The sequence below is a fragment of the Trichoderma citrinoviride genome (assembly GCF_003025115.1).
Source record: "Trichoderma citrinoviride strain TUCIM 6016 unplaced genomic scaffold BBK36scaffold_3, whole genome shotgun sequence".
Classification (NCBI taxonomy): domain Eukaryota; kingdom Fungi; phylum Ascomycota; class Sordariomycetes; order Hypocreales; family Hypocreaceae; genus Trichoderma; species Trichoderma citrinoviride.
Genome location: NW_020194711.1, coordinates 905,617 through 920,025, shown reverse-complemented (window position 1 = coordinate 920,025; position 14,409 = coordinate 905,617). Strand labels below are relative to the sequence as shown.

The window sequence follows — 14,409 nt, the reverse complement described above, 5'->3', positions numbered from 1 at the left end:
ATACACCAGCAAACTATCGCCAACTACCGAGACCACACGGAGATAAAGTCCCTGACGCTCCCGTCCTCATTCGTGCCCGCCTTGTGCGTCCGCCGGGGCTTGACGAGACACACGCGGTGCAGCCCGTCCGGGTGAGGCAGCCGGGGCACGGATCCGGGCTTGACGTTGCCGTCGTCGGCGTACTCGATCGGCTCGCCGGGGTGCTCGAGGAGCGCCTCGTAGACCTCGGGCCAGACGCCCCAGGGCGGGCCCTGCAGGGACAGGGGCTTCCCGGAGGGGAACTCGAGGCAGATGAGCTGGCCGCCGGGGGAGAGGAGCTGGGACATGCGCTTCGCCCATCGCGGGCGCTCGGAGGGCTGCAGGGCGCAGAGGAACTGGTGTTGGTGGCGGAGGGGGGATCATGTCAGCGTATAGACACAAATTATTAGAGCTGCCTGCTGTCTCCTGTTCAGTTTCTGCTCCTTCTTTTGTTGCTCACCGTGTAGTCGAATATCAGGTCAAACTTGTTTGCACCCGCGTCGCTTTGCCAGCCATTCCCAAAGAAGTCGCCCGAGACCCAGGTCACCCGGCCGCTGCCGACGCCGCCGCCGCCGTCCTTGTCACCGTACTCGGCATACCTCCCCTCGGCATCTGCCCGCTCCTTGTTCTCGCGCGCCAGCTCCAGCGCGCGGGGGCTGTAGTCCAGGCCGACGACGTCGTAGCCCAGCGCGCTCAGCAGCAGCACATCGTGGCCGCGGCCGCACCCGGGAACCAGCGCCAAGCGGCGGCGGCGCGGTTGCTGTCCGGAGGAGGAGGAGGAGGAGTCGCGCCGTGGCGGCTCGACCGAGGGCGGGATCAGGTCCGTCCGCTGGGCGAGCAGGTCGGCGAGGGCGAGGGAGGGCCCGGCGCGGTCCCAGGGGTGGAAGGAGTCTGCGTAGAGGGCGTCCCAGGCGTCGTTGTGGGCGGAGACGGGCTTGGAGGCGAAGGTGTCGCGGAGGCGGGTTGGGCCGTCGGTCATTGCGGGCATCTGGAGCGAGGATGGGTGAGGGGCGGACTTGGAAGGAATTGTCGGCTGGGGTGATGTGTCTGATTAGGGAGGTTTGGGTTGAAGCGTGGGTTTATGTTTGGTTGCTGTTGGAGTCGTGATGGGGAGGATGGGGTGGTGGGATGTTTGGCCGATTCACTGCTTTATATTTAGCTCGTATGTGTTCGATAATACTGCCGCGGTTCAGTAATCGAATCATGTTCATTGAAGGGAAGTGAGTCGACATACTTTCCGTATCTAATATGATTATTGCCATCCGTCAAACGGCATCAAGGAACAAATGCTGTTATTCTTCTCTCAGGAAAGCAAAGACAGATAGAATCCGAAGTTGTACCTGTTATCAAGACCTCGGGTCTTTCATAGGCCAATTCGGTTGCCTACCCAAACCCGTGCAAGAGCTGCGTTATCGATAAGCCCCGTGGCGTCTGCGGAGGTGGGGACCCCGGGGGGTAAATACGCAAAGAAGGGCGGCTGACCGCCTGCCGAAAGCGCTCTGATAAGCTTGCTCGGTAACAGTAAAGTAAGGCGTCACAGCCGTCTGAGCCTCGGCTTGGACTGTCAGCTTGAATGACATGGTGATTTCGCCCTCTCCTTTGCTGGGCTTTGCTTTCGTCATGCCTGCTTCATTTCTTGCTTTATATTGAGTTGATTGAAACAGAAAACTGTCATTGTATCTCCTTGCATAGTACATTCATCATGGATCTCAACAGCCTGTTCAGCGTCAAGGTACGTTCTCCCTATGAAACAACCATCACCAGACTCACCAACGCGTCGTCACACAGGGCAAAGTCGTCCTCGTCACTGGAGGCACGTATATCTCAATTCCTCCGCAATGAATGAAGCTAACTTTCTTTTCTCTCGCTCCCCAGGCGCCAAAGGCATCGGGCGGATGATCGCAGAGGGCTTCGTCACCAACGGCGCAAAGGTCTACCTGACGGGCCGCGACGCCCGTGCCTGCGACTCCGCCGCCGCCGAGCTCACCAAGCTCGGCAGCCAAAGCCAAAGCGGCGGCTCTGCACACTCCCTGCCGGCGAACCTCCAGGAGCTCGCCCAGTGCGAGGCCCTCGCCAAGCGGCTGACGGAGCTCGAGCCCGGCGGCCTGCACGTGCTGGTCAACAACGCCGGCGCGGCGTGGGGCGCCGACATCGACTCGCACCCGGACCACGCGTGGAACAAGGTGCTCACGCTCAACCTGCACCGCGTCTTCACCCTGACGCAGCTGTGCCTGCCGCTGCTCGAGCGGGCGGGCACGCACGAGGACCCGGCGCGGCTGATCCACATCGGCAGCATCGACGGCATCCGCGTGCCGACCGTGTCCAACGTCGCCTACGCCGCCAGCAAGGCCGGGCTGCACCACATGTCGCGCGTCTTGGCCAAGGAGCTGGGGCCGCGGCACGTCACCAGCAACGTGCTCGCGTGCGGGCCGTTTGCCACCAAGATGATGCGGGCAACGCTCGAGGCCGCGGGCGACGCGCTGATGGAGGAGATGCCGAGGGGCAGGATCGGGACGCCGCAGGACGTGGCGGGGGCGAGTTTGTTTCTGGCGAGCCGGGCTGGGTGAGTTTTGAGACTTTTGTTTTCTTGATCCTTGTATGGTCGTCGTGAATGAGTGCTGACTTGTGATGTGAATCACAGGGCGTTTTGCAATGGGGCCATGATTCGGGTGGACGGGGGGGCGTCTCATGTATCGAAGCTGTGAGGGCAAGTCTCTTATGCATCAAGCATCATCATCTGCAGTGCTTTCATCATCAGGGCAGATAGTCATTGTGAAACACCACGCAAACGGAAGCGGGAGCTTGAAGGGCTGATTCAAGAGAGGCGTCCATGACGGAGCCTCGTACAAATTCCATTATTAGCAAAAAGGTGCGGGTATGTATAGCTGGCTATATGTGCGATGCGAGAGAAACCAGGAAGAAAGCAAGCCCAATAAATCAATAACGCAAAATCAGCAGTGACAGACTTGTGTGTGTATCCAATGTCCCGACTTCCCCCAGCAGACCCGATGCCGTTCCCATCCATCTGTAAGAAACCCGTTGAGCCCCAGAAGGGAGAAGGAAAAAAAAAATCAGACTTGTGTAGTCTGTCGCAATCCCAACGCCAGACCCCGTGTATATGGAACGACACAAAGAACACGAAAAAAAAAATCGGAAGAGATAGAATCAGGTCTATCAGCGCCCCGAGCGGATCCTCATGTAATACCCCAAGAAAGAGGCCCCGAAGAGTGCGTAATCGAGGTTGAGAAGCCAAAAAAGCACAGGCCGGGCTGCTTCAAAGGCCCATGTCGGCGAAGTCGCGCACCATGACGGCGGCCTGCGCGCGCTTGGCGGCCTCGGCGACGAGGGTAAAGTCCTTGAGGAAGGGCTCGGTCGAGGGGACCTTGGCCTGGACGGGGGCGGGCGCCATGACGGCGGCGGAGGTGCTGGGCGATTGCCTGGTGGAGGAGGATGCTGAAGAGGAGAATGAAGAGGAAGCGGCGGAGGTGGAGGCGTCCATGGTGTTGAAGCTTGTTGAATGGAAGTGTGAGAGAGAGAGAGAGAGAGAGAGACTGTTTGATGGTTGGTGATGCGATACCAGTTGGTGGTGATGGCCAGCAGGACTCGATGGAGAGAGAAATGGTCGATATTTGTTGAAGAGGGTTGAGGAATGAATTGAATCGAGTGTATTCCAAAGTGATGACGATTCCGGAGGTGTGTAAGCGACGGGCTCCTGCTATCCCAAACGGGCGACTCTTTGGACGAATTCAGCCGAGGGATGTCTCGCGCGTATGTATGTAGGATGGAGTAACAGTGACTCTTGTCGTCGGTGATTGTTGCAAGCAAAGCTGTGAATCAGCGTCGTCTTGTTCCGTCTTCTCCTGGTCTAGAATTGAAAATCCAAGGTGAAAAAGGCAAGAATGAAAAAAAAAGAGAAAAGGTGTGGATAAGAGAATTGTCGGGTGGATAGAGTGAGAAAAAAGAGGATGCGCGCTCCTTTTTATCTAGGCAACTACTTATTATATCACTAGTAGGTCAGGTCAGCCAAAAAGGGCCGTCAACTGATGTTCTGGATCCCCGTGGCTTGTGGGGAGGGAACAGAATCAGTGCTCTTTGGCTCTTCTTACCTTATTCCACCTCCTCTTCTTACATATGACGACAGGTGCAGCAGCCACGGCACACACTAACGCGGAGTACTTCAGCTGGCGTTTTACGGGGAAAAGGGACTTTGGGGGGATTGGGCCGGGTTTGCCTCGGCATTTCCTTGACATGTACAGGATGAGGGTTGATTCAGCGTCGACAAAAGACCAGACGCTTCATTCACTTACAGCTGCACTCTGCTACTTACACGACCAATACATTGATTCAGTGCTATAATTACATCCAACTGCCGTTACACGCATTCCCTCGGCACCGAATGAGACGCAGCCACATTGTGTGCATAGGCTCGGTCGTGGACAATGCGACGAGAGCTGGTGTTCATCAGGTATCGTACCATACCTACCTTACGCAAGGTACCAAGAACGAGGAAAAGGGCCTAGGAAACCGATCGGATTAACCGATCCCGAAATGCGGAGCGCCGAGGAGCAGCCAACAGCCAGACGACACAAGCCAAAATGTCTAGTCTAGGCAGAAGCATTCTGCTGCTCTTGTTCTCTTGCCTTGGCTCCAGCTAAACCGACCATGTAACGTTCTAACAAACACCTAGTATGTACTTCTAAATAGCAGCAGTAGTACTAGCAGGAGCATGCCGTCGGGCATCGGGGTCCAAGACCCCCGGTCATTCAGGGTCCTCAGGCCCTGGTCAGGGTCTGCGCTGTCTTTTGACATGTGCGTCCACGTCTACTAAACATGCAGTCTGTAAGTGCAAGGTAATGGCACCTTACTACCACCTCCATGTTAAGCGACAAACACCAAAGAGAGGCCAGTCTTGCCAGCCAAGGTAACAACAACCATCACAGGCCAACATAGAAAACGTCTCCCTTGGCCCTTGTCCTCTTCCTCGCACGTCCCAAGGAGCGGTGAGGCCAAGCGTCTGCCTCCCCCCAAAAACCACCACGACAAGATATGGAGAAGGAGACTGGGGGAGAGACAGAAAAACGAGGAGAAAAGACACCGAGCCAACCACAATACACGGACCATTGCGGGAGAACGACGCTGAGGGGAGGGGGGTTTTTCTTTTACCTTTTCATAAGGCCCGAATACAATGGAGAAGAAAAAGCATCGGCCACGACTCGCGCGCCTCTTTTTTTTTTTTTTTTTTTTTTTTTTTTTTTTTTTTTTTCTCCTTGATCGTCGACTACCTAGTTTCCGGGCCTAGAGAACCACTTTGCATACAACTTTTCCTTTCCGTCTTTTTTTCCCCCTTCCTTTCCTTTCGCTCCCCCACTCCTGCGAGCTGGACTTGCATGACACGACACGGGCGGCTGCAGCGCTGTGGGTTGTGCGGCCCGGGCTGGCAATTGTGGACAATGAGCTGATTCTGAATGCCGTGGGTGTTGTGTTTCTCCAAGAATGTTGTGCTGCGTGTTGGATGTTCGTTCGTTGTTGCATCAGCACCACCACCACCACCTGCCGGCATTTCACAAGGATGGGCATCTACATTTGGTCTACAACCCAGTAGTAACAAAGGCTACAACGACAGCCCAAATGCCTTCTTCTTCTCCATCTTCTTCACATACAAAACATGTACAAATCCAGTAAAACAGACCCTTGGGGCCCCCACAACTCGGCGCCCGTCTGCCGCCCCGCTTCCCAAGTTCGGCAGACCTTCGCACAAACACACGTCACTTGTCAATGAAATCCAATAGGTTGTTTTCGCTCCGAGATTTCTCCCGAGGAGCAACGCCCTTCTAGAAGCTTTCAGGATTCTTCTTCCACTTTTCCCAGCCTCGCCTCACAAGCGACAATTGGCATCTCGCCTCCACCCTCGCCAACATCCCATTCAACATTCCGAGACCGGCGAACCAATCCAATTCAGGTGGCCTATCAACAAGGAAATTCCCCCATACTTTCCCCCCGCCTTCCGGCGCTGGCCACACACACACACCCCCGGACAACATCCCCCCGATCCTCACCACATGGCCGGCCCCCCGTCCTCCCGCCCGGGCTGGTTCGCCGTCCCGGCCCCCGTCCGCGAGCTCTTCAAGCTCTTCCCCCTCGCCACCCTCCCGCCCGAGGCCCTCCCCGAGCGCAGCCCCGAGGCATCATCATCATCATCGTCATCGTCGTCGTCGTCTCGCGACCGGCCGCGTCTGTACGTCTTTGCGAGATCGTGGGAGGATGCCGCCAATGGCCGGCCGAGCTTCAATCCCCAGTGCCTCAAGTGGCAGGTAAGCAACACACACACCTCCCAAGTTCAATCTCACGATAAGCATCAATATCAATTGAAATCTTTTCTTCAACCGTTAGACATTCCTCCGCATTGCCGGCGTAGACGTCGACCTCGTCCCCTCCAACAACCACGCCTCTCCCTCCGGCGCCCTGCCCTTCCTCCTCCCCCCAACAACAACACCAACGGCATCCACGTCCGAGAAGGATTCAGAATCAACAAAGCCTGCAGCTCCCACCAGCAACAAGACCACAACAACAACATCAACGATCCCTCTCACTGGCGCCAAAATCCACCGCTACGCCCAAGACCACTCAACCGCCGACCTCTCCCCCGCCGCCCCCGCCTCCCGCACCGAAGCCTACGAAGCCCTCCTCTCCCAAAGTCTTCGTCCCGCATGGGTAAACATGAAATCCCCCTCTTTCTCCAACAACCCATGTCCCATCGTCAAGAATCTCCTACAGCTAACGTGTGCCATTCCAAGCTCTACTCCCTCTACCTCGACCCATCAAACACCCCCCTCCTCAAATCCCTCTACCTGCCCCCCTCCCGCATCCTCCACCTCCCCGCCCTCCACGCCCTCCGCGACGCCGCCACCGCCGAGATCCTAAAGACGACGCGCTCCCCCGCCCCCGCCGGCATCTCCCCGCCGCAGCTCCTCGCCGACGCCGCAGACGCCCTGCGCGCCCTCTCGACCCTCCTCGCCGACGACGAGTGGTTCTTTGGCCGTCCCGACCCGGGGCTCTTCGACGCCGAGGTCTTTGCTTACACGTGGCTGGTTCTGGACGATGGGTTTGGCTGGGCGTCGGAAGCGGAAGCGGAGGGGGAGGGGGGTCATCTGAACTACCACCACCACCACCCGCTTGGGGAGTGTCTGGCTGGGTTTGACAACTTGGTGAGCCATAGGAGGAGGCTGTATGAGCGGTGCTGGGCCTGAATGAAGCGTGTCGAAGCAGCAGCGTGCTAGAGCAGTTCCATCAATGGCATCGCGATGGACGTCGAAAAGAACGCCAGAAACCGACAGAGATGGTCTAGCCATGTGAAGTAGCCACCTAGAGCGAGGAAGCCAAACTCCTCCCCCCAATGTAACAATCATGTAGTATCAAAGTAGAGAGCAAAGAAGCGTGAAAAGAATGTCATGAAAAGTAACCAAAAGCCACAATCACCACACAGTCCATCCACTCATCTACCAACTAAACTAGTAAAATCAAAACTACAAATATTCAGAAAAAAGGACAAAGACAGCTCTAGATCATATACACGCTGACATTGAAAAAGCCCCCGTCAATCAGCTTGCATAGACTATCTACCTGAAGCTACCCATGACCACCTCACTCAAGGACATCACGCTAAAGCCCCCCTCGCTTGTGAATCAGTCAACAACAACAATAAGAGACATCTCCTACACCCCCTCGGTCAAGGTAACGGTATGCAAAGCGTCCATATATCGGCGAGGTAGTATTAAGTAGTGACCCGTGCCTGTTCCTCCAGATGGCGGATACATCCACTTGCTACCGAATGCTCGTACCCTAAATACAAACGCCTAAGGCAACCCAAAAGGAATGGATGTAAGAGGGGTGAGCCAACGCAAGAAATGAAACGAGAAATAAAGGCCGGGGCACAGTATGGAGAGGAGATACAAGCACCAAAACTCCAAAGACACGGGAAAGCTTCAAAGGCCAGCTGAGAGGAGAAACGAGAGGGGGGCAGAGAAACCGCTGGAGCGACGTGAACAGCGCTGGGGTCGTTTTCTTCACTTCTGTCAACCCTGCTGAATGCTATCTACCACATCCCGCAGCGTGATAAATGCTCCTGAGCCGCCATCCTTGCGCAGCTCTTCCAGCAGCACGCTGGTCTGCGCATACAACGTCTCCAATGCCGCCCGTGATGACTTTCCAAGAGATGCTAACAGCAGGCGTGTTAGCAAGAACAGCGACAAGGAAAAGAGAAGCAAAGGGGACTCACATAGGATGGCAGAATTCAACTCCTCCGCAACAGTCACTCTCCCTTTACCATCCAGCAGGTGGCTCACTTGCGGCTCCTTAAGCGGATTCTTGTATGCCACCAGCGCCCAGATCTCGTTCAGCGCCTTGTTAATCTCCTTCCTGGGGTCGCCGGCATACTCCGCCTGCAGAGCCTGACCATAGCTCAGCATCTTATTTTCCAACTTTGCCAGCTCCGCCAAGTGATCCCCGCCGTCCGTCTCCATGCTGCCTCCCCAGCCGTGGCTGCTGTTAACATCCAGATCCATCTCTTGGCCGAGCTCGTTACCCCCTTTGCCGTCGTACTTCATGGCCAGCTCGGCAGCCTTGCGCACCATCTCAATGAATTTGCGGCATCGAAGCTTAAAGTATACCTGCTCGTTGTCGCGGAGGACTTGCGGATAATACGTGTTGGTGTACTTAAGCGCCAGATCTATCTCTCCGTCTAGTATCGCTCGCCGGATTCCTAATCACACGAGGGTCAGCACCTCTTTTGATCGGCGACGCGCGCTTCGAGTCAAGGCAACCTACGCTGTCGGTTATTAGCATCCTCATCGTCCTTTATGCTGACGCCGTCCACCGTCACGTCGGGATTCATGTTCAGGGCCTCCTTTTGGAGCTTCAAATCCTCTGCAAAGGCGCGGGCCGTCTCCACGTAGCCGTCATGCTGAAGAAATTGCAGCACCAGCGCCTGGATGAGATCCGTCTCGGACAGGCCGGGCTCGAGCTGCGAGGTGTCCGCCACCGATATGGCCCTCTGGATCTGGAGTCGTTGTTCCTGTTGAGACCGCCGCCCCTCTTGCGTCAGTTGCCCGCTCTCTTATGCAAATCACCGAGACAAATCCCGGGAAAAACGCACCTTCATCAGGTCGTCAATGTTAAAGACAAACGGTGACTGTCCGAAATTGACCCTCACTTGCTCGTATTGCTTCTTCAAGCTGATGGCTGGGTATAAATTGCTCCTTGTAACGTCGTGGAACGCGACCCCTGTTTGTTTGCAAGCACACGCTGTTAGTATACAGTACGGGTGTCACCACGGACAATGTCGCAAACCACGCACCAATCATCTGCCCGTTCTTGGTGAAGAAGGCCGTGTGGTCTTTGAAGTTGACTCCGCACCCGATCACGTCACTAGTGTTGAACACCGGGCCAAAGGGCCTCCCGATGTTCTGACCTGTAAAACACCGGCCATCGTCGCCGTGGTACCCCCAAGATTCCGGCTCCCAACCAACAGGCCGTGATAGTGCTGCATTCCTAGTAGAGAAACCAACGGCAACGGTAGTGCTAAAGTGGCCCACGGTTAGCGAGATGCTCGTCGACGGCATGGCCCGCCCGGCTCCCGAACAGAGATTGATTCATTCACATACTCGTCTCGTCTGCCCGAAATGATCTGCACCTCGAAATAGTATATCCCACATTGGGGAGGGATGTAGTGGTTCGCCCGAATGGCACTAGCTTCGTGATCGCGGTCGTGGTGACCCTTAGGTCCAGCATACTTGACGCCCAGCATGTCCGGAGTCACTTCCAGCGAAGTCCACATGTCCCCCGCGTTCAGGCGTGTCGGCAGCGGCGCTAAATTGTCCTCGCCGTCAAACGGCGTCCTCTCCAGGACGGTGTGTAGTATGCCTCTGTGTCCGCCGGGAGGTAGCGGCGATACGTCGAGGCCAGACGAGCCGAGATCCTGCCCGTCCTCCTTGCTTCGCTTGCCCTCTTTCTGGGCCTCTAGCTTGGCATTGTGCGCCTCTTCCAGCTTCTGCAGGTATGCCGACCCCCTGAGATATGACGGCACAAAGAACGGCTCGACGTCTGCTACGACCTCCTTGGAGTCTGACGCCAGGAAATCGAATGCTCGAGAAAAGGACGGCAGGCTGCCGATGGGCCTCCACATGTTTCTCATGTCCCCGTGGGGCGTCTGTTGGTGTTCCATATCGGTCGAGTTGGCGGCCGCCGCAGGCCCGAGACGGAGCGTGGGATCGAGGAGCAGTTCACCGTTGGCGTCTAGCACCGACGTTCGGGCGGGATGCGTGTAGAAGTTGTAGCTGCTGCCTCTCTCGCCGCGGGGGGCGGGATCGTGGGCGGGCGTATATTGATGCTGTTGGTAGTCGGGGGATTCAGCAGACGATTCCGAGTCTGTGAAGCCAGATGAGCCATGCGGTTCCGGACTAGACATGACGAGGCAAAGGACAAGAAGGGGAGGGCGGATCAAGAAGGAAAGGGCAAAGCCTCGATCCCAAGACTGGAGGATCGATGGAGGGGGAGTCGTGCCTGGCTAGCGAGCAGCTCAGCTACTGAAGCAGCTTCCAACAAGCTTAGGTTCAGTCAACGCGCGCCGCTCGTTCCAGGTCCGGCGTCCGTATACAAGCCGTATACAGCTTTAGAAATGGCTGGGGGAAAAGCAATGACGCGGGAGGGGGGTTTGAATGCGCAATCACGGGACGTGGCCACGCAAGGGAGGAGAAGAAGGGTTTTCGGCCGGTGACGTGTAGTCAAGGTAGGATTCTAAAGAAAGAAAAGTCGAGAGGAGAGCGGAGAGAAGACGGATAGAGAGAGAGATGGAGTGAGAATGGGCCGGTTCAAGATGCGGTACGGCGGATCGAGGGAGGGGGCGCGGCGAAGCGGGCCGACAAGCTGATAGCAGCCCGCCTTCTGACGGTCTTGGGCGCTGCGGCTACGTAAGATACAGAGGCCACAGGGCAGCAATGTGCTGAAAATCGACTCGACAAGCTGGCAAGCCTGCTGTTGGGCGCGGGCGTCGCTGGCATCGATCGGGGCGGAGGTGCAGGCAGGTCAACGTTCGTTGGAGCTGCTGAGCCGGAAGGGCGATGGATGAGTCGAGTCGCTGTCATGCACGCTCTAGCACTGCTAGCACTGGTCGTGTAGGGGGTGGAGCCGCCGGGCAGCGCTTAAGGTAAGCCTTGGCCCGGCGCTGATCCATCAGGTCAGCTTCATAGAATGGATAGGTGCTTTTACACCAGTGCCGCCTTTTATCACGGGGACGAGCAGTTGCTGAATGGATGCAGACGTGGAATGACATGCCTGCTCTGCTATTCCGAGACTGCACATGATGCCATTCCCAGCCAATGCTGCGTCTGTACGGGGAGTTCCTTGTTTTCTCGCTACCTGTACCGGTACTGGACTGTACATGCATGGATCACCTGTCTGTTGCTCAGGGCCGTATCCGAGCCGGCATTGAATGCGCTTTATCGGCAGAACTCCGTATGAATAACCGAAGTGTGTTGAGATCATCTTGCATCCGCAGTAAATACCTTGCTGTTGAGAATGATACTATTCCAGGGAGAGAATCAGTGCGGACTGATCGACTCTCCTACAATCAACCCGTCACCCAAGATGAGAGACAAGGTACTCCCAGATCGCGTCAACCTCGTCGGACACAGAACGAGCACCTTTGTAGACCAACCTGCTGACCTAAGCGCCCTCATCCGGCTGCCTTAGTAAGCAGAAAGTTTTAGCTGCCACCTTTCTCCGCCATCCAAACGCGGCCTAGCACCACATCCCAAGAGCCATGACTAAGCCACATTAAAGCACGCGATGTCCCGACGTCCCTTCAATCAGCAGCGCAACAATGACACGAGCGAGGCAAAATCTCTTGCCCGAAAGCAGAAGAGCCAGCAAGTCCATTTCCGTCAAAACTCAAGAATCAAGCGAATTGAGCATCAAACCTCCTTCATTCTATTCCTCCATTGCGCCCCAGGTTTCAAAAGCGGAGCATCATTAAGTCAAGTTCCGAAAGATGAGCAGCCGCCGATGCAACGTATAAGCCCGCCTTTGAAACAAACCCCCGAAAGGCCTTTCCATACCTAAATCGTCTATGAAAGCTGTGACTTGCGCGGCCCGTGGTGAAAGAAGAGTGAACAGATCAACCCTTTCGCTTGGAATTGGACACAGTGAGGGAGAAGATATGTGTAACTTTTTCGGCTCCCTTCATTTGAACCTTGGCCCGACGGCGACGCCACGCCACGCCCATTTGCGAGAAAAAGCTGAGCCAAGCAAAATCCAGATCTGAACAGAGTAAGGTAGAGAAAATTAAATGGCTCACCATCAGGCAGGTAAGCTGAGTGCAAACGAATCAGGCAAAAATGAGGAGGAGGCGAGATTGGTCGCTGAAGGAGCAGCGCGCTTCCCCTCTGTTACGCTTATTCGTCTCGCTGCTCCTGCGCAATACCATTCATCGTCGTCTCGAATATGTCCTATATTAGAAACATGACAGACATCGCATATTACGAGACTGTGGCCATATGCCGATGCTTCAAGAGCAGAGATGCATTCACCGTGTCTCAACAGAAATCGTGACATAGAGGCACCGCCTGCATAGACCGCGAAAGAAATAATTGTATTGCCGCAGCCGGCTGAACACTACCGACCCTATCTACCTTACTCTCGAGAACCTGTGTAAAACCGTTTGAATACATGCAATTACGCCGACAAATGATCCTGATACTCCAGTCTGCGCAGGTCCCTCGAGGACCGCCAGATGCTCCCCCGTCCAACGCCAGCGACGGCTGACCACTGTCGCTTTATCAAAAAGGCACAAATATTAAAGGGATATCCCGAGTGCCCCGTTCCCCGGGGCCGATGAAACAAGAAACAGAAGCCGAGCCCGATTTTTTTCTAGGTTTGAAGGAAACGAGTGCCTCGTAAAGCGCGGCATCTGAAGGCCGACGGAGTGAGGCAAAGAACAGTAAGAATGAAGAAGCAGAAGAAGTGGGTGTCGTGAAAGACCAAAGTGAGAAAGAAAGCTCGAAAAGGCGCAGCATTATGACGCCGCAGCTACAGGAACGGGAGCTGGTGATGATGCTTGGACGCTGGGCGCGCTCTGCATCTCGACGTCGACACCGCTGTTGCTGTTGGAAACGCTGTTGCCTTCGTTTCCGTTTTCGTTGCCGTTTTCGTTTTCGGTCTCCTTGTTCTCCTTGTTGCTGCCCTCGCCATCGGCGGAAGGGGCGGCAGAGTCCTCGGCGCCAGATTCAGGGACGGTCCGCGGAGGAGCAGTCCATCGTGGGATCTCCCAGACGACTCCGGTGAAGCTCTTGAGCTTGAAGCCGCCCTTGGCCCACCTCCGGCAGGGCTTGCCAGACCGGTCGAGGGCACGGAGGCCTGCGTTGATGGCTCCCTGGTTTGCCTTGGGACCAAGCTTGTGGGCAGACGGGCGAGCCGTCGCACCACTGTGGTCGATGGTGCCGTCCTCCCTGTAAATGACGATGCAATTAGCATACTTGTTGGCGTGTCAAAGGTGATTGTATTAGCAAAGACTTACAGTCGGGGCTTCTTCTTGGGGCCCGGCTTGCCTCTGGGCTTGGGTATGCCGTCGTTGCTGGTGCCGTTGACGGCAGCGGCGGATCGCTTGACTCCCTTCTTCGTCGTCGGAGGTGGCATTGGTGTTGAGGAGGGCGTGCCCTCGGCGGCCGGAGTGGCAGCATTTGAGTCGGAGGCAGCGTCGCCATTCGAGGGAGCCGCAGACACGGCCAGCGCGCTGGGGCTGGCGGGCGACTCCTTGGGTTCTGAGTTGGCCTTGGAGCTCTTGGACGCCGGAGACTCGGACCCTTCCTTGACGGACACAGAGGAGGGAAAGATGTCGCGTAGCAGGGCGGGCGGCACGCTGAGGGTGACGAGCAGACCGTGTTTGGTCGCCGATTTGCGTCGGGCGTCGGCTGCCTTGGGGGCGGGAGCCATCGCGTCTGGCTGATGATTTATTGTTTCCTTTGCACTTTTTTCTCTCCTTCTCTCTCGGTCAAAGAGCAGCGAGCGAGCAAGTCAAAATGCTTCCGTTCTGAGGATTTCCCGACAATGGTCCTTCTCAAAGAGCCGGCGACGACGAAAGATTTTTGCGTGGGCAATGGCACGGTGCGAGCGGTGCTGACGGTGCGACGTGCTGGCTGATGGCAGAGGCAGAGGCAGAGGAGAAGGGCTGGTGATGATGGCAGAAGCAAAAATACGGAGGATGACGGGGAAGGCGGCGCAGGTTTTTGGGCGGTGCTCTGGACGACGGGCGATGGGCTAATACCTAAAGGCTGGTGGTGATCCGGCGTGGTGGTCAGGGGGTCTGGGGGCCTTGCGTGGAGCAGCAGCAGAGAAGCAGCG

General features: G+C 56.3%; 6 protein-coding genes across 6 annotated transcripts; 2 read left to right on the top strand and 4 right to left on the bottom strand.

The window, feature by feature from the left end:
* Nucleotides 1-23: 23 nt before the first annotated feature.
* Nucleotides 24-997, bottom strand: BBK36DRAFT_48643 (S-adenosyl-L-methionine-dependent methyltransferase; the record flags this gene model as incomplete). The annotated part of the gene is made up of 3 exons (XM_024898134.1): nucleotides 24-374; nucleotides 479-778; nucleotides 824-997. 3 exons carry the CDS (start codon nucleotides 995-997, stop codon nucleotides 24-26), a joined length of 825 nt encoding a protein of 274 aa, XP_024752016.1.
* A 723-nt stretch (nucleotides 998-1,720) lies between these two features.
* On the top strand, nucleotides 1,721-2,723 carry BBK36DRAFT_1191592 (NAD(P)-binding protein; the record flags this gene model as incomplete). The annotated part of the gene is made up of 4 exons (XM_024896725.1): nucleotides 1,721-1,750; nucleotides 1,807-1,831; nucleotides 1,894-2,581; nucleotides 2,660-2,723. The coding sequence occupies 4 exons, from the start codon at nucleotides 1,721-1,723 to the stop codon at nucleotides 2,721-2,723; spliced, it is 807 nt and encodes a 268-aa protein (XP_024752015.1).
* Nucleotides 2,724-3,292: 569 nt separating this feature from the next.
* BBK36DRAFT_1113802 (hypothetical protein) lies at nucleotides 3,293-3,517 on the bottom strand (the record flags this gene model as incomplete). The annotated part of the gene is made up of 1 exon (XM_024889955.1): nucleotides 3,293-3,517. One exon carries the CDS (start codon nucleotides 3,515-3,517, stop codon nucleotides 3,293-3,295), a length of 225 nt encoding a protein of 74 aa, XP_024752014.1.
* A 2,560-nt stretch (nucleotides 3,518-6,077) lies between these two features.
* On the top strand, nucleotides 6,078-7,265 carry BBK36DRAFT_1112905 (hypothetical protein; the record flags this gene model as incomplete). Its single annotated transcript, XM_024889853.1, has 3 exons — nucleotides 6,078-6,329; nucleotides 6,409-6,729; nucleotides 6,813-7,265. The coding sequence occupies 3 exons, from the start codon at nucleotides 6,078-6,080 to the stop codon at nucleotides 7,263-7,265; spliced, it is 1,026 nt and encodes a 341-aa protein (XP_024752013.1).
* An 825-nt stretch (nucleotides 7,266-8,090) lies between these two features.
* Nucleotides 8,091-10,480, bottom strand: BBK36DRAFT_1111805 (SPRY-domain-containing protein; the record flags this gene model as incomplete). The annotated part of the gene is made up of 6 exons (XM_024889736.1): nucleotides 8,091-8,233; nucleotides 8,294-8,776; nucleotides 8,842-9,088; nucleotides 9,170-9,297; nucleotides 9,371-9,594; nucleotides 9,678-10,480. 6 exons carry the CDS (start codon nucleotides 10,478-10,480, stop codon nucleotides 8,091-8,093), a joined length of 2,028 nt encoding a protein of 675 aa, XP_024752012.1.
* A 2,604-nt stretch (nucleotides 10,481-13,084) lies between these two features.
* BBK36DRAFT_1088321 (DUF1711-domain-containing protein) lies at nucleotides 13,085-13,995 on the bottom strand (the record flags this gene model as incomplete). Its single annotated transcript, XM_024888987.1, has 2 exons — nucleotides 13,085-13,517; nucleotides 13,586-13,995. Coding segments are annotated over 2 exons (843 nt in total), but the record flags the coding sequence as incomplete, so codon positions are not given.
* Nucleotides 13,996-14,409: the final 414 nt, after the last annotated feature.